Source organism: Coturnix japonica, chromosome 9 (assembly GCF_001577835.2).
Source record: "Coturnix japonica isolate 7356 chromosome 9, Coturnix japonica 2.1, whole genome shotgun sequence".
Taxonomy (NCBI): Eukaryota; Metazoa; Chordata; class Aves; order Galliformes; family Phasianidae; genus Coturnix; species Coturnix japonica.
In genome coordinates, this window is record NC_029524.1 from 19719485 (window position 1) to 19737872 (window position 18388).

An 18388-nucleotide genomic window follows, 5' to 3' on the forward strand; every position below is an offset into this window, starting at 1 on the left:
GTTGAGTGGCTCTGTGAGATGACCAAAAAAATATTGCATCATCCTGTATCTCTATGTAACATAGAATAAATGCCTTCATAAGTGAAAACATACAAATTACAAAAATCTTCTGGAATAATGACAGCATTTCTCAGCTTAGAGTTCAAATATGTGGAAGCTCAGGTTAAACTCAGAGCTGTGTGAGTCACTTTTTTGAAATGGAGCTTCATGTGCCAGAAGTGCATTTCAGAATTTTACCTTGACAGGATTCTTTAAGCCTTGGGGGTTTTGGTTTTTTTATGATCATTCGTGGTCACTGTATGAACCGTGGTTAATTTTGATCAAAATTCATTATATTGATAAATAATTATTAGCTAAAATATGCATGAATCCCTAAGAAGTGCAGATCTCAGGGAATTTAGAACTGCTTTCTATTTTCCTCCTCTAAAGTTATGAAGTTGTCAAGTACAAATGTTTAGATTTGTAACTGTTTGCTCATCCTGTGGTTTCTGATTTCTGAGGCAGGTCTTCTGGGTGCTGTTGTGGTTGGGGCTGCATGGGGTGCTTCTGGTGCCCTTCAGGGTTAGCTGGGTTATTGTACCCAACTCCAGACTCTTTCCATGAGGGGGTGGAGCTCCTTCAGGTCCTGTGTTGTAGAATCACAGAAATACTAAGGTTGGAAAAGACCTCTAAGATCCCCAAGCCATCCCCAGCCCACCCCACCCACTGCCCACATCCCTCAGTGCCACATCCCTGTGGTTCTGCACACCCCAGGGATGGTGACCCCAGCTCTCCCTGAGCAGTTGTGCCACTGCATCACAGTGCTTTACAACAAGAAACCTTTCTTAATATCCAACCTGACCCTCTTCTGGAACAACTTGAGTCTATAAGCTCCCCCTGGGCATGTCTCATTGCTTTAGATGCTTATGCTTAGACAGTTCAATCATGTTTTCACAGGCCTCATTTCTGCAGTGAAATCGTAATGTCTATAAGTGAAAAACAACTCAAAAGATATGGAAGCAAACTTTACAAAAAGTAAAAAGGAATGATCTGTCCAGGTCTTATTACACAGCCCCTCTTGCAGTTTTGTATGTGCTGTTTCTGTGTCCTCTGATGCTGAGGCAGTGCTGTAAATTGCTGCCTATTGCTACAGGGCTTTTGTGTGATAGAAACAAATGTTTGGACATGATCTCTACTTTTGTGTTTTATTTTTTTTCCCCACATCCATTTGCAAGGAATGAAGTAGTGTAATACTTGGGTTCTTCTTGGGGGGAAACTATTCCTGTTGAGTATTATGGAAATTGATTGCATTTTTATTCCTGGGTGCTTTTTCCATGCAATTTTTCACTTTTTTTTTTTTTTTTTTTTTTTTAAAAGATCATTTTAAAACTACAACTCAACTTGTTTGTAAAGCAGAACAGTCAGCTTCATTCCAAATGCATCATTCTGGAGTTTTTAATCAACAAAAAGTTGGGTTTTTTTTCCAACTTACTGGGAAAAATCTGTTAGTTCTGCAGGCCACTCTTTCTGGCTTTTTGGAATAGTCTATAAAATACAGCCCAAGGATGAGAAGAACAATCTCATCTTGTTTTGCTCAGCCGCATCTTGGAAGGAATTGATCAGGTGTTTGTTTGTGTTTTAGAGGGAATTAAAATCAATTGGGAGTATAGATGTGAGGCTGATGAAACAAAACAGACGTGATTTGACCAAAGAAGAAATCTTATAACTAAAGAAACCCACAGGTTGGCTTTCACAGAATCACAGAATTATCAAGGTTGGAAAAGACCTAGAAGATCATCTGGTCCAACCATTACCCATACCTCCCATCTAAATCATATTCCTCAGATCCTTTCTTCTGCTTCTGAATCTTTGATGTATGGTTGAAGGGAGCAGTTTGAAGCAACTGTAGCATTCTGTGCATGATTTGATCAGTTAAGACATCAGAAATGTTCTCTTTGTATCTTACAGGAGCACCGGTGTACTCAGTGGCCTGGGGACCTGATTCTGAAAAGGTTCTCTATACTTCAGGAAAGCAGCTCATTATTAAAGCTCTCCAACCAAACGTTAAAGTTTTGCAGGTATTGTTAGTACATGAAGGTCTCGCTTCCCCCATGAAAGCTTTTTGCAGGTATCTGGAGTTTTCCCAAACATTCAAAGTTTGTACTGGAGTTTTCCAGGCAATGTGCATGCTGCTCTTTTTTTCTTTCCACTTCTTATTTCATTTAAACCTTCAGGTTTTTTGAGAGTAAGTAGATTGTAAAGTAGTTTTGTTTACGGAAAGGAACAATTTATTCTGTGCATATTCTTCAGGCAGCTGATCAAGGATTTCCCTTTTTGCAAGCAGAGAGGAAGCACAAAGATACAGAAGCCTTTCTTTCCCTTTTCATTTGTTACTCAAAACCACAGAATGATAGAGAAACAGTCGTTTGGAACAATCTTATTATGCAGATTGTGATGCTTTCATGTTGCAGGCTGTCTTTAATTTATTATTCTGCAGAGTAGAGTAAGTCTGTGCACGTGCACAGTTGGAAAACCTGATCTGTGTTGGGGTGTGAGAATGCTGCAAAATGGTGAACAATAAATATTGAAAATAGAAGTCCTCAGACTTATTACATTTATGTTTAACTGATTTATTTTCCATTTCAGTGGAAGGCCCACGATGGGCTTGTTTTAAAAACTGACTGGAACTCAGTGAATGAACTTATCCTTTCTGCAGGTGAAGACTGTAAATATAAGGTGTGTATTGGCTGACTTTGTAGGGGAAGCTAAATGACCAAAAAAGGTATTTGTAGGCGTTCTGGTGTTTTCTAATTTTAGACTTTGAAGCTCAAAATAAAATGCCAAGCCTTTCAGTTTTCAAGAAAAACTTGTTATCCAGATTTATATTACATTGCCTCCTCTTGTGGCACCATATTAGAAAAATGTCAGAATAAAACTTACTCAAATGCAATTGAAACAAACTCCTAAAGCAAAACAGGTAGAAATATTGGAGTGTATGCTCAAAATAATATAAGCTGTGATATATACTGAGAAAGGTAATGGCGTTAAAAATTAGAGGAGATAAAGCCACTGCTTTCTGCTGCAGGAGCATTAGTGAATCCCTTAGGAAACTGTGTAGTTAGAATATTTTATATCCAAAATGGAAAGCGCGTATTGTGTTTCTTCCCTTAAACAGGAACTTACTTTTAATTGTATGATACATTGGTTCTGTCATTCTCTAAATGTCCAATGGCTGTGGTAAAAACATATACAAATATTAAATGGAAAGAAGACAATATCCATCAAAATGAAATGGCTTTGCTCTGTTCGTTGGCTTCCTGGTTTCCTTTTAGTTACAGTCAGCGAGAAGATCTCTTTGGTTTAGAAGTTTGAAGAGGTGCCTTGCATTCTTGGGAAACAAGTACAAATAAAATAAATCTCGTGGTTATGTTCCCAGCTTACAATGAATACAGGAAACACTCCCATTATTCCAAAATATTTTATACACGGTAATGTAATATTTGCCATAGCAGCAAAGCAAATTGTATAGCGTTACACTAACCAGTATTGACTGGGAATGGCCTTTAATGAAAAGTGAACTGTAATGTGTGATTTTTCTTCCAGTTACACAAAAATGCACTCAAGTAACTTGGGGAGTGTATTTTTGTGAAGGAAAACAATAGCTCCATAGGTGCACCCAAAATATGGTTTTATTGATAGAATTGGTTTTTTTGTTTTTAAAGGTTTGGGACAGTTATGGGCACCTACTGTACAGCTCACAGCCCCATGAGTATCCAATAACGTCTGTTGCCTGGTCTGGGGATGGAGAATTATTTGCTGTGGGATCCTTCCATACTTTACGTCTATGTGATAAAACTGGGGTAAGTAACAGCTCTGAGAAACAGCAGATGTGGAACTCTGCAAGTTGTTTGATAATACAGTAAATATTCCTGAGGATATACGTGTACGGGCAAGTATTTTTATTAGCAGAAACCAGTTTTGACTTCCAACACCTTTCTGCTGGCTGTATCTGTATCTCTCTCTCTTGTTGATCTGCCCAGATGCACTTCTGAATGTGTTCTGGGTAGGTGAAATTTCTTCAGATAATGCTGTCTTTCAGGACATACTTTTTTTTCTCTGCTTTTTATTTTTATAGCTTTTGTGGTTTTTTTCTTTAAAAAATATAAAAAACCCAGTAAGCATTTACAAGCATAAAAAGCAGCTATTAACCATAACAAGCGAGGGCTGTGTGAGTATAACCTGTCTTTAAAAAGCAGATAGAAGAACAATGGCCACGGGGAAAATAATACAGGAAGAAAAATTCCTCTGCATTTTATTTCCTTGAATAATAATAAGAGTTTATAGGCACATCTTACAAGATGCAGTGGTCAGACCTTAGAAACTGTAAGGCAAAAGCAGTGTTAAAAGAGGAGCTGAGGGAATGTTTCTGAAGGATGGATAGAACAGTTATTCTAGCTGAAGACATACTTCTGCCTTCTCATCTGAATTTCTCTATTACTTCCTAACTGTAAACTAACTGTGGTAGAAGAAAGGCAGCTAATGGAGATGCCTCTGTTTCTCTCTCATAAAAAATAGTAATATATTTTTTTCTCCCAGCTTTCAGCTTTACTCTGTTTGCTATTGCTGACCGAGTATGTTATTTTTTTTCAACTTTTTCTCCAATTATAATTAATGCGGTTTCATCTGCCTTCACTGGTATTCTAAGTAAGTTAGCCCAGAGCACAGATTGACCTGATTGTCTCTGTGGATTTCCTGTGGTTCTGCAGCTTTTTGTTCAGACTCGGATTGCATCAAACCTTGCTGGTTTGGGACTTCCATTGACCCATTCTCTACCTCTTTTGCTGTTGCATTTGTTGCTTTTGCTCAGCTTGGGAAATTGGCGTTTGCTGTGATAGTTTGGGGTGTCTTCAGTACGTCGGGTTTTCCTTACCATGAACAGGGATGACACATCTCAGATAGATAGCTGTAGACTCTTGAAGAAAAGCCCTTATATGATAACAGTCGTGCAGGTCAAGGTCCGAGTCTTCATCATTCACTTTCTGTACTGAATCTGGATTCAGCAGTATTCCTTGATGTGGGCCGTGATCATTTTGAGCACAGCCAATTTTAATTGATCTTTTTCTCTATTTAGTATTCTGTGCAACTCCATTTAAAATGCAATTAAAGGAATAACCTACTCTGTGGCCTTCCCATCTCCCTCTTTGTGTGTGTATACATGCTCTTGTAGGAGAGTTTATATACATGTATAGCATATTGTGCATGATGCAGCTGAGCAAGGTATATTTATACCAGTGTAATTACATTTGTGTGGGACTACACTGTGTAACACAATGCTTTAAACAACCAGACTAGCTGTTACTATTGGTATTCTTCCTAGAACAGCACTTGAAACCATGCTCTCCTCTTCCACAACCGCTTTCCGCCTCCCTTCTGAGTACTGGGATTACTGAGCTACATCAGCAAGTGGTAAACTGAAATAAATATGCTCTTGTGGGGGTGATGCCAACAATTTAAATTGCATTTTGCACTCAATACAGATTTAAGTTTAAATGTGGCAAAGACTGATGTAGTGGAAAAGGAAGAAAAATGCTGGAGTTTTTTTCTGCTGTCATGTGTGCTGTTTTGTAGCAAACAGCTTTTGTTTCTGATCCCCAGGGCATTACTGTTTCTCTTGCTAGTCATTATGTAATCTAATTTATTATAAGTACAGTTGAGACTCCCGCTAACTGAAAACTAGTAATTTTTAATCAGTATTTAATATTGAATAGACTTGTGGAATTTCTTTAAAATTTTAATGCGGGTAGGTTTATTTTTTCATAAAGTTAAGGGTTCTTTTACCTGCTTTACTACTCAACTGTTAAAGAAGCAGAGACATGTACAGTAGCTGGTGCCAGATGCTTTTCTGTGTTCAGCTGCTAGCCACGATCATTTGTTATCTTCAAAAGTCGTGATTTTTAATGAAAGTTTCTTTCCTGACATTAAATATAAATAGTTACTAAAGAGCTAGCTTTGCTAATATTGAGGGAAATGGAAGAATGATTCACATACCACCAGAGTGATGGAGTTTGAAGAGAACCAGACCTGGCTTTTACTGGTCAACATAGACATTTTTATTATGTCTGATGTAATGGAGCTGTATTGGCAAATTGCTCCTCGGGGAGCCATCAGGCGATATATATATCATTAACTCTTCTCTAGCATATGTGTTCAGTTTGGGGACATAATTAAATTAAATTCTGTTAGCGTATGTTCTTTTTTCCTATTCTTTTCTTTCTTCCTGGATACTTTGTTCTGGCAGCTGTACGTTAAGAAAAGAAATCTAAAAATGGAATAGTAACTCCTAGAGCAGTTTTATTTCTTTTTAAAAATCACTTGCCTTTTGTAAGCATTATTTATCTAAAAGAAATGGTTATGGCTACCATACGGAACACCAAACAAAGTTTGCTTGGTATTGACTGTTGGAATTTGTTGTCTGCTCTATTGTCTGTCATCATTAATCCTGTAGAGACTGCTAAGATTAATTTTAAAAACACTGCGATGTAATGCTGGGTGTGTTGATGGATGGACTCGAACCTTCCTGGTGTTCGTGGCTTTTCAGAGTCTAATCGCTTGGATGGAGGGCAGAGCTTAAAAAGTTCCTTTACGTAAGCTATTTCCTGTGGCTCTGCATGCTTCCCTTGCCATTACTGATCAGGTCAAAATATTTACACAGCAAGAGATGGTCAGAATGACAAATTCACGAGCTTCCTCCTCCTCTGTTCCGCTCCCACATCAGTTCTTAGGAAATGGACCCTACCCATCCACTGCAAAGACAGGTTGTGTCCCAAGCGCTTCAGAGAGTGCAGAAGGACAATAGATAAAAACACTGGAATAAAATTTAGGGAATGTTGCTCAACAGCCATAGAAAATAAGGGAAACAGTTCTACAGGTGTGACAGCTGCTCCTCACTGCACTGGAAACAAATGTGAGTATGGTGCTATGGCTAAAAACATGGAGCTCGATTTCTTTTCATCTTTTTCCCTATAAGATAGACTTAAATATAATGAGAGTCCATGTCCAGGATTGGTCAGATGTTAAACAGTTAGCAGTGTTCCCTTTTCTTTGTGTTGTAAACCATTGACAAATGAGAAGAAAAAGCATCTAAGGATTTTGAAACCACAATGTTGCAGATATTCACAAAGAAGCTTTGAAAATAATTTTTCTCATTAAAGCCATGATTTAAATTCAGGACATTTTGCAGATTTCGTTTTATCATATATCCTTTGTATTAACATTAGATATTAGACTAATACGAAAAAGATGGTGAGATTTTGAAAGTAGCTATATACCATGCATGTGTTTTCATACTGCCTAGAACTGAACTGCACTACAGCACTGGAAATCCCAGCAAATCTGTTTTCTATAGAGTTACTGTGAGCTTTGATCTCATTACATTTAGTTTTAGCCTTGCTTCACAGAGATATGCGTTTGGCAGTGTAACAAAATAAGGGCTTTTTCTGCACTGTCTCTGTTTCATCCACCTTTATTAACAGTCATGATTCTGAATTCTTTGTAGCTCAATAAAAGAAAAAAAAATATTACAGATAGGTTTCCCATGGAGTTATGTTGCTGACCAAGCTGACATATTTTAATTTATTAGAATTGGCTAATGGGACTTCTGGAAGAAAACGAAAACATGTGGATCATCTATGGAAATAATCATCTATTCAAAGAATTAAATCAATGTTTCATTTTCTAAGGTTAAGAATTTATACGGGACAGTTTGTCATCCTATTTTTAGTTCTTCTGGGCTCTAACCATTATAAGTGTGCTTGGATTCCAGGGGAATTGTAGGAGAGCAGCTGAATACCTCCCCTGGAGGTGGTGGCTCAATCAGTTCTTGATAATTCACTTTAATTACCAGAGTCGAGTCTGCAAAATGTTTGCAGAGGCACCAGGAGCCCTTAGTTGTGCGTTTCAGCAGCACAGGTGCTGTGTATTCACACGTAGCACGGGATTTCCTTAGCACCTGCTGTGCATGCTGTGTCTGCTTTGTAGAATCTTTTGTGGGTTCCTTTGTGGTGGGACTTGAAGGCCTAATAATGGTGGGGTTTGATATAACAAACCTTATGTTTTATACTCAATATAAAATGTGCGGAGTCATGTGTCATCTATAGACAGACATACACCCTTCCCACAAGCTGGTTCTGTATATGTATTCCCATTCAGATATTTCTAGTGCACATATATGTAGATTGATTGTTATAATCTTACAGGATTAGGTTTGCCTTCCATTACATTTGAAGTAGAAGAGAGGCCCTGAGCAGAGACCAGCTGTGGAGCAGCTAACCATCCTCAGTTGACATTATTGCTAGTCATTTAAAATGCAAGAAGCAGCTCTTTTTTATTTTTAATTTCTTTTTGAAGTACTTACTCAGTGGTGTGATGTGGAGAACCCTTCTTAATTTATTGTGTTCAGTCCAGATATAATAACTAGATCCTTTGTATTAGGTCCTGAGTAATCAATGTTTGACATTTGAACGGCTGTCCTTGTTCCTGGGACATGGAGTTCTCTGGAGCTGCTCATTAAAGCTGTTTGACCCACATCTAAGTTTCCATTTCTGGAAGTCAGGCAACATGCAATGGCTGCAATGCTTCATCCCTTTTAGTACACTGTGTAACCAGAGCAGGGGAGCTTCTAGTGCTGCTTTTAGATATTTATGTAATGTATTTTAAAAAATCCAACTTCTGTGACTTCCCGTTTTGTTCTTGAGGCAGTTTATTGAATTCAGCAAAGAATTATGGCACAGGAAAAGTATAAAGCAAGCAGTAATAACAAAGTGTAATATTGCAGCACTTTGACTGATGTTGGTACAGCATTCAGACAGTCATGTTCATACCCTGATTTCTAAAAGAACTCAGTATATTGAGGAGATGCACAATGGCTATTTCAGTTTCTAGATGTTGTTTCTATCTCGCAAGTGGAGAGATGAATTATGTTCAGTTATGGCAGCATTCTGTGTGCACAGTAGATGTATCAGACATCCTCGGGGAGTACGAGTCATTGGGGTGGCCTGACTTATACCAGGAGCTTTCAGTAAGAAATGGAAAAATAAAACTTTGATTGATTTATAATTAAAAATCTATATGTGTGCTAGGTTACCATCTGGCAATATGCTACTAAGTATTGAAAATACCTGAAAAAAAACAAGTTGTAGAACCCTCTGTCAGAGTTGCAATGTATCTGCTATGCAAAAGAAAGTACTGCTAAAGATGAATTCTTCTGGCATCCTTATTTAGTGTTCAGTTGATGGCTTGCTGCCTTGATCTAATGTGAATTGCCTTAGAAAAAAACCTGGTCTGCTTGGGAAGATCCTAATATCCAACTTTGAGAGCTTGATTCCTCAAACTATGCCAGCTGTGAGATGTCTCAGATGTGGGGCATTCGGAGCACTGTGAGTGTGCTTGTTGTGATCACTTGTCCTGCAGCTCTGCGCCTTACTCATTCCCACTGTGAGGATGTCAGACACAAGTTGGTGGCATGCCCTTGATTGCTATGGAGTGTTACATACAGACTTCAGCTCACTGAGGCAGAAAGAAAAGAGTAAGCAAAACCAACATACAGTTACCTTCTCCAATTGCAGTGAATGGTGTGTCCAAGCCAAGAGGCATGGAAGCTGAAGCCTTGAAATTGAGTGCTTGCAATTGGAAAGTCAGTCAGTGCTGACATTGTCTTTCGCTCACTTTCATGTGTACAGGCAGTGGAAGAGCCCTAACTAAGGAGGTCATCTTATATAGTGTGCTGCATGGTTAGCACAATGGGGAGCTTGAATTTCATCCTGCTGTGCTTCTCTGCTATTGAAAGCTAGAGTCTGACACCTTTATTTTAATATGATTTTTGTGATATCATTTCATATAAATCATATGAAGGCTTTGCGTGAAGGACTTCATATTTCTTTGGTCTGATGTGTACTGCAAAAGAAATCAGAACATGAAACGTGGTAGAAGCATTAGGTGAGCGTTTTCTTCCAGCTGTCTCCCCTTTGGTATAATATCATGTATCTGAAAGTCATGAGAATCCAATGACTACGTTTAATTTCAATCACATGCTCTTTATTAATGATTCGATTCTTCAGGCTTCGAATGCGTTTGAATATTCAGGTGTCTTTTCAAAAGCTAAATGTGTTTGAAAATACTCTGTTGAACAGTTCTGAAGGAGTTATAGTTGAGGTTTGCATCTCATTTTCGAACTCTGCTTTAAATCCCAGAAGTCCATAAAAGGTTATTTCATTTTAGTCATCCACTTTCAGGGAAATGCTTGTTCTCAGATTTGGGATGACTCGTATTTCTGAGATGCAAGAAACAGGAAAAAAAGGTCTCGGTCTGAAAATTCTTCTCATTTTTGACAAGAATGTAGTGGTGGATATGGACCCACCTAAACTTGAGAGGAGCCTTGCACATTAGGCTGGGGGAGCTTTTGAATGAGGGTTTTCATTGGAGGAAACATAAATGTGGAAAAGGAATAAAATTACGGTTAGTATTAAATGTAAGCTTCTCTGCTTCTCTCCAAGGCTCGGCCAGATGTCACTACTTTGCTTGCAGTCATGTTTCAATTTCTTGTTGTTGCAAGCATAGCAACTGGAAATTTTAATACATCCTTCACCTATAAAATAACAATAAGAGCCTAGAGAAAAGAAGCGGGCAAGGCATCCAGCATCTTTTTTGTGTTAGGAGAAGGGTGCATAGCATCACTTTCAGTGCTTTTCTCAGTCCACCAATGTCAGTGCTGGGAGCACAGTGAGCAGCAATAGGAGCCTGGCAGCTCCGTGTGCAGGAGGAGCAGCTGCCCCGTGCTGATCCTGTGCTGTCTCTATGGCAGAGACAGAATGCAGATGTTTAAGGCTGTTGTACCACTGCAATTGTTTCTAAATACATCCACTTGATTTTTATGTAGTAACCATCCGTGTTTATGAAGGACTAGCTGTACTTTAATTACATTGTGATGAGGTACATAGACACTTGGACATTCTTGATCTTAGCCCAATCTGATGGCTTTCCTTTTTGTGTCCTGCTTTTCAAGCAGTCTAATTGAAGAAATACAATCTCCTTGATTTGCTTGTTAAAATTGTAATAAATTTTATCTTATTGATATGTTTTGTTATAAACATTAACAATACTCTGTTTATTACAATAAGATACAGACAAGAAGTACTGAAAAAATTATGAATTCTTTCTTCCCTCTCTGCAAGTGGTCCTATGCTTTAGAGAAGCCAAACACTGGCAGCATATTTAATATTGCTTGGTCTGTGGATGGCACTCAGCTGGCTGGAGCTTGTGGGAATGGACACGTCATTTTTGCCCATGTTGTGGAGCAACGCTGGGAGTGGAAGAACTTTGAAATAACATTGATCAAGAGAAGAACCATGCAGGTAACCTAAACAACACTGTGCATTCAGAGTAGTGGCTTTCTAAGGCCTTTTTTAATAAGAGATTTGAGTTTTCAGCCTTCAAGTAACAAGTAGTATTGATTATCCATTATTGATTACCCTAAAATTGCCTTATACAAAAGGTCATACCACCAGATGAACCAGAAGTACATGGCTCAGAAATGCTTTATCCTTCAGAATAATGCACAACTGTTTGAAGCTGCTTACATGAGGGAGTTAACTTCAAGTGTAATGAAAATGTTTATGCAGAAAACAATACATTGACCAAAATCAATAGAATTACAGACACTGTCAGCAAATGAGAGACTGTATCACTAAGTACAGACAATATAGAGGAGCTTTGCCTTACCTGCATCCAAGAGTTGCTGGAGCTGCTCGTATAGTAAGATTTACTGTATCCCTGTTGATAATGAGGCTACGATGAACATTGCTGTCTCAGTGCATTTCCAGATCAATTTACTTGCTGGCTACGTCTGTAAAGAGTTGTAATGTGCTTTCCTGCACCACGTATTGTATTACAGCCTAAATTCAGGTCTTCCAAACCTACAGAAATGTGTTGTATATCATATAACTGCATCAGGTACCTACGTGGTGCTTCCAGCCCTTGGGGACTGAGCACTGGGCTTTGGCCTTGGTGGGAGCTGCCAAGTCCCAGCCCTGCTGGAATCACAGCAGGCCCTACATGTGGTTTCTGGAGCTTAGGTTTAGGATCCTTCCTTTGAAAAATCTTGGCCCGAATCCACATTTAGGTTACCAAATATCTGAGAATTAATACAAAACTATGAATTTTACCTTCTAATTTGCTCTCTGTGTTCCCAGACACTGACTCACAACATTCGCTCTGGACAGTGGGGTAATATAAGATTTCCATCTTACAAACTTTCCAAATTGCACATTTGGCATTAGATACCAAGCCAATATTTTCAGTATCAAAGTCAAGTTCCTAAATTCCTAATTAGGCCCTTAAATGTTTTTGTGCCTTGGTTCTTTAATGTTGACTATGTAATTGGGAAAAGTTGTAACAACAGGAATGCTGTGTTGCAGTTGTGTCCGGTGGGTGGGATAATATGAGTCAGTGTCTGGGAACACAGAAGACAAATTAGCAGGTAAAAATTCATATTTCTTCTTTCATTCCCAGACATCGACTCGTAACAGATGGGCTTTGCTAATAACTCCAGGGAGTTTGAATATGCAAACAACTGAGGAAGGATAGCTAATGCTGATCCAAGATTAACATCTTATTTTATTATTTTCCTCTGAATTTATTTGATTCCTATGCATTTACGGAGGAAAACATTGCCTACAAAAGCTTCTAAATGCTTTCTTTCGTCATTATTACAAATGGTAGCAAAGTTAATTATGGATGTATCCCTGTGGTGGGCACAGAAATTAATATGTCTTGCAAATGATTGCTAGGCTTCCATAATAACCGAGATCCATCCTTGTTTTGTAATCAGTTACAAAATGGAGGAAATCTGGGTTAGATCTTTTCATTGTGTCTTGATTACAAACAAACTGGCTTTCTTGAAACACTGTCATTTGAGCAGGCTTTCCCATTAATGGCAAAGAGAATGAACATCCACACCTAAATCTCTCTTCCTTCAGAATGTGGTAGTGTTAAAAAATATATGAAGTAGAGCTATCTAACATCTCGGCAGCATATCTTTGTCCAAATCTTGGATATTGCTGAGTTGTTTGAATGGGATTTTTGACAGGATCATTGAAGTTTCACATTTCAAATTGTTTAAGTAATCTGCTGAACAGTGAGCCTTAAAATGGGAACATTTGGACAACCTCAGTCACCAGAGCTTCACGTCTAACGTTTTTTCTTATACCTTCTGTGTTCCAATAAATCATTGAGTATTTCTTAAATTTAAAGAGATCCATCCGACTCTTTAATAGTTTTCATTCTTTGAGTGTTAGTGCTGCCTGTTGCCATTGTATTCAACCCTAAATTTCTCTTGGTCAGGTGCACAATGTTATCAATGATGCAGTTGATTTGCTGGAGTTCCGTGACAGAGTTATTAAGGCCTCTTTGAACTATGGGCATTTGGTTGTTTCAACTTCTCTTCAGTGTTACGTATTCTCGTAAGTAATACATATTCACGGAGCCTTTTTGAGTTTATTTAACCTATGTAAGAAAGCAGCAGAAACTTTCTTTTGGAAACTAATCAAAATATTCTGTCTAGCATCATCAGAAGGAAATGTGAGTATAGTTGCACTCCTGCCGCCATCCTTTCCTTCAGCCTCTTGTTGGTGCAGTGTCTGTATGTGTTGCTACAAAAAGTTCTACTCTTTGCAGTTAGAGGCAGCAGTAGTGCTGGCTGGATGCAAGCATGTTTGCCCCATTTGTGTGACTCCATCCACTGTCTTCTTTGAACAGTGCTTCTGGCATGCCAGTTATTTTGGAATAGAGTAGGAATGATTTAATCCAACATGATGTTTTAAGAACATCATATTCTGTTTCTTTTGCTGAAATCTGAAGTTTACTTCTAAAGTAACTGAGTGGTGAGACAAGTCATGTTAATAGTAATCCAGTGCATAACAGGGCACGCAGGGGAGGGGCTCCATCCTGATTCCAAGTCAATGTATGAGAGCTGAGCTGAAATTCAGAAACATTTTTTAACATATTCTCGTTCCATGTAAAGGGGATTTTGCTTTCCACTCAGGCCACTGCTTGTGTGAAGGGATGCAAAACTGAAGGCACAAGCATTACTGGGTCTCACTGAATGGTTATCAGTGTGACTTGACTTCTTGTGTGCTGTTTTCCTTTTCAAAATCTTTACAGAAATGTTAAATGAATAAAATATGTGTGCTTTACATGGTGAACTGAGCTTTGTATTTACAATGGTACATGAAGACAGTGGATTTAACAAATGATGAACTTGTTTTTCTTGCAGCACAAATAACTGGAATACACCACTTATCTTTGACCTGAAGGAAGGAACAGTTACTTTGATTCTACAAGCAGAAAGGTAGCTAATGCACTGCATAACGTTCCTTATCAGATAATTCCTTAAGACGTATTTCCTAAGAACTTTTCTTTGGTAACTTAACACACACAAAATATCAGAAATAGACAAAAAATGGTCACGACTGGTCAGTAGCTTATGAAAGCTTGGCTGATGTGTTTGCCATGTCTGTGATAAAGGCAGTGAATCTTCTATATTACATATGTATGATTCTCTGTTACGCAGAACTATTTATATTCTATGTAGAAGTTTGGACTGTGAACTGGCAAATACGTTGTTGTTCACTTATGAATCTTAATAGACAGTTCTTAAGTATCTTCTATTTTCTTTACATTATAGTCCACAGTGAAGGAAATGATGCAGGTAATACTGTTTTAAAGCTGGCTGTAGGTGTTAGAGCTGCTTCTCAAGTGTATGCCCACAGCACACAAACTAGCAGTCAGAGTTCTCCTGTGGGGCAACATGTGGCAGTTCTCTGTGCAGCCAGATGCTGAGTCCTCATGCTTTGTGAGACATAAATCTTAAAATATCTGTAACCAAGAAAATCACTGTAATTCAAAATAAGAAATATTTCTTAAGGAAAAAAAATAACATTCACATTAAAACCCAAGTCATTCACACAGAGCTCTCAGAATATAGCTTTGAAACGTAAGGCTTAGAATGTGTCATGCACCTGAATGATGTCTGCCTGTTGTCTTGAGGTGGCTGAAGTGATCATCATTCTTTTCTGTCTTATTAAATGATTTGCATTTCTGTGTAGGTTTTTTTATTAATTTTGTTTTGTTTTTGTAGGCATTTTCTTCTTGTGGATGGTGGAGGACTTTATTTGTATTCCTATGAGGGAAGATTAATTTCCTCTCCAAAATTTCCAGGAATGAGAACAGACATTTTAAATGCCCAGACGGTATCTTTGAGTAATGATACTCTGGCAGTCAAAGACAAAGCTGATGAAAAGGGTGAGTTTTCAGTTCTAATCAGTCCACGTTTGCTACTAATTCACTGTGAAGTTTTCAGTGTCTTTGTATTTAACTTGGTTTTCCCTGCTCACACAGCCTAGTTATAGTACAAAAAAGGCATAGAGCATAAGGAATGTATCTATGATATAAATTAATGATAATATTATAATAAAAGAATGGCTTAGAATTGTGGGTCTTACTTACCTTTGTTTAAAGAATCAAAAGAGGGTGATATGCTTCTGAAATTCCAGTTGGGTGTAATGCATCAGAAAACATGGCAAATGTGCAGTAAACAATTGCACTGTGGGTTTTTACTCTTAAATGTGATTTTCTAAGGAAGTCCGTTGGCATCTTTTTTTTCTGTTTGATTTCTTTTCGTAGAAGCTCCTGGTGCCTTAAGTGAGTAATTGTAGCTCTGGGCTATTTTTTGTTTTACGCTTTTGGGGGCCTGTGTCTTTACAGCAGCTAAGCTGTCTGTGCAGCTGATGTGACCGTAGCTGTGAGGCTGTGGTTCTCTGTCTCAGTGTTGTGTTCTTGATGATCTTTATGGTCTTAAATTCTGTGCTTTGGCATCAGAAGCGCCGTAATTATAAAGTGTGATGTGACAGAGCAAACTTTTTATGTTATTGAGTGATACGGGAAAATTTTTGTCAGCTTTTTTTCCATTGTTCTCTCTTGATGCAAATACATCGCGACGATTTAAATTTGTCTCTGGAAATCCCACAGAACTGTGACTTCTGACTTCACAGCAGTGTCATTTATAGGCCATGCAAATGTTCCAGCCCAGGGCTGTGGTGCTTCTAATAGCTGCATGGACAGAGGGGGATCAGTGGGAGCCCATCTGCACAGGAGCTGGTTTTGTGTTAGAGTGAAATGGTGAAACCATCCTGCCTGTGGTTCCAGCTGCTTTTAGACAGTTTCAGAATTCTGGAATTCTTTGTCTTGTACCTCCAACTCCCAACCATTGCTTTTTGTGTCCTGGAGATATTGCCAGCCAGCTCTGCACACAGGCTAATCTCTATTCAAACTGTAATTTACAGAGGCTGCGTTTCTGGCTATGGTTTCAAAATAAGCCCTCCAAATGATCCTATTGGTAGGAGCTCCCATTCTGCTAATAAAGGGGAAAAGAAAAATCCCTATCCTAGCTACGAGTCCCACCCGTAGCGGTAAAAAGCCTTATAATATGCCAGCACATGGGAAAACAGATTCTTGGCACAGGAAGCTGTGGCTTATCTAAGCCTGTTTCTTCTTCTGCACTCACCCTAGCAGATGCATATTTTTTTTCTTTGCCCTATTTTGAGGGCAGGTCTGTTTTTCATAATGCAGTGCATTATAGAAATATCTGAGATGGCTGAGTGTGATGCAGGAAGCAGTTTGCACGTCGCAGCGAGGAGCTCTCTGCAAGCTCTCTGACTCCAACGTACAGCCAGGCATAACTTCAGAGCAGTTCAGTGGGTATTCCTCCTCCTCCAGTGATCCAGAAAAAAACATGCACCTCTGCACTTAGTGTCCTCCCTCAGTCTCTAGGGAGGCTGGAGAAGGGAGCAGAGCTTCTCCAAAAGGAGCCGCTGGCCTTAGTTAAAAGCAGTTATCTCATGGAAGTACAGCATGTGTTGTGTTAGAAGCACACCACAGCTGTTCTCTTTCTCTGGATGATCAAAGAGAGAAATTAACCTTTGTTTATATGCTTAATTTATAGATACAAAGTAGAGACCATTTAGGCTCTAAGTGATTGCAAAGTGATGTTGAGGTTACACCCAAACACTAGTTTTCTGAAATGTCGTTTAAGCATCATGGCTTAAGTTATTTGTGGGAAGTTAATCCATTTTAATTGTCTTTTAGGTACAGTAGTTCTCTCTTTACCACCTTAATCTCACTTCCTACAGCTATTACAGTAGCAGTGAAATTGGTTTGTATAGCCAGATCAAAATAAATGTCATGCAGGGAGTCATGCATAAAATTGAGTGAGAAAAATACCCCTTCTCAAGAACACCTCATTTTCTTTTGTATATTTAACCAGCTGCCAAGAGCAACACTGGTGCAAAACCCTCTCTTTTCCTCCTCTGCAAACTCAAGCAATGCTTTCTGAACACCTGCTCTTGCAGTTTCTTTTTTTTCCTGCCTGAATAACCATTGACCTCAAACCAACATCCTGCTCCTAGTGAAAGGCACACAGCAGGATTAACATGTTAACATCGCCATCCTTTGGAGTGAACGTGTATGTTCAACTTATGGCATGTGCTTACAGGTAACAGAATCGAAACTTCAGGTGGGATGTGTTATTGAGCATCTGAAATGCTCTCACATCTGTGTTTTCCACAAACTAATGCTGACTCAAGTGCTTAAGTTACAGCTGGCGTTCATTATAATGTTACTGATTTCTGTAGGTTTGAATACCCACATCTGTCTCTGCGTGCATATTCACACACTGTGTGTACATACTTGTGTGTCTATGTATATATATCCACACACACAGTAGGGGTATGTGTTTGTATCAAAAGGTTTTGTGCACACATGGTGGAGTGTGCAGCACATGCATACACATATAGAAAGAGAGAGAAGGAAAGAAAGAGAAACTTTATTTTTAGGCAAGTTGCAAATACAAAATCTTCACTGCATATCCCAGAAATGTGGGTTATGTTGTTGGCAGAGCTTCATAGGGGAGAAACGTGGGGTTTTCTGCTTATTTTCAAGGGTAACACAGGAACAGAGTGAATTACTGTAAATTGTGCTCTGGAAATGAATGAGACTGATTTTTAAATCTATGGAGACCTGTTGGTTTTAACTAAGAAACCATTTATTTTCCTCCAGTCATCTATATATTTGATGCTATATCTGGCAAGCCATTGGGAGATGGAAAATCTCTAACCCATAAGGTAAGGTGAAGACTATAGAGTCTTTTATTCTTTTGAAATTAATAATCAGTAGTGGTTTTCTTAATGTTAATGAATGTAATAACCTATTAAGGTTTGCAATCTTATTACAAAGCAACTCAGCATCTCTAGTTGAGTCTTAGAAAATAAATTTTTAAGACATTAGATTCTCTGTGCAGTGT

General features: G+C 38.6%; 1 protein-coding gene across 4 annotated transcripts in view; it reads left to right on the plus strand.

Moving 5' to 3' along the window:
* IFT80 (intraflagellar transport 80) overlaps nucleotides 1-18388 on the plus strand; it is a 40912-nt gene that overhangs the window by 14644 nt on the left and 7880 nt on the right. For all 4 annotated transcript variants that reach the window (XM_032446648.1, XM_032446647.1, XM_015872075.2 and 1 more), the window contains exons 6-13: nucleotides 1948-2057; nucleotides 2626-2715; nucleotides 3702-3839; nucleotides 11208-11387; nucleotides 13375-13493; nucleotides 14306-14380; nucleotides 15170-15333; nucleotides 18145-18209. In XM_032446648.1, coding sequence (XP_032302539.1) covers nucleotides 1948-2057; nucleotides 2626-2715; nucleotides 3702-3839; nucleotides 11208-11387; nucleotides 13375-13493; nucleotides 14306-14380; nucleotides 15170-15333; nucleotides 18145-18209 — 941 coding nt within the window. The remainder of the gene's footprint in view (nucleotides 1-1947; nucleotides 2058-2625; nucleotides 2716-3701; nucleotides 3840-11207; nucleotides 11388-13374; nucleotides 13494-14305; nucleotides 14381-15169; nucleotides 15334-18144; nucleotides 18210-18388) is intronic.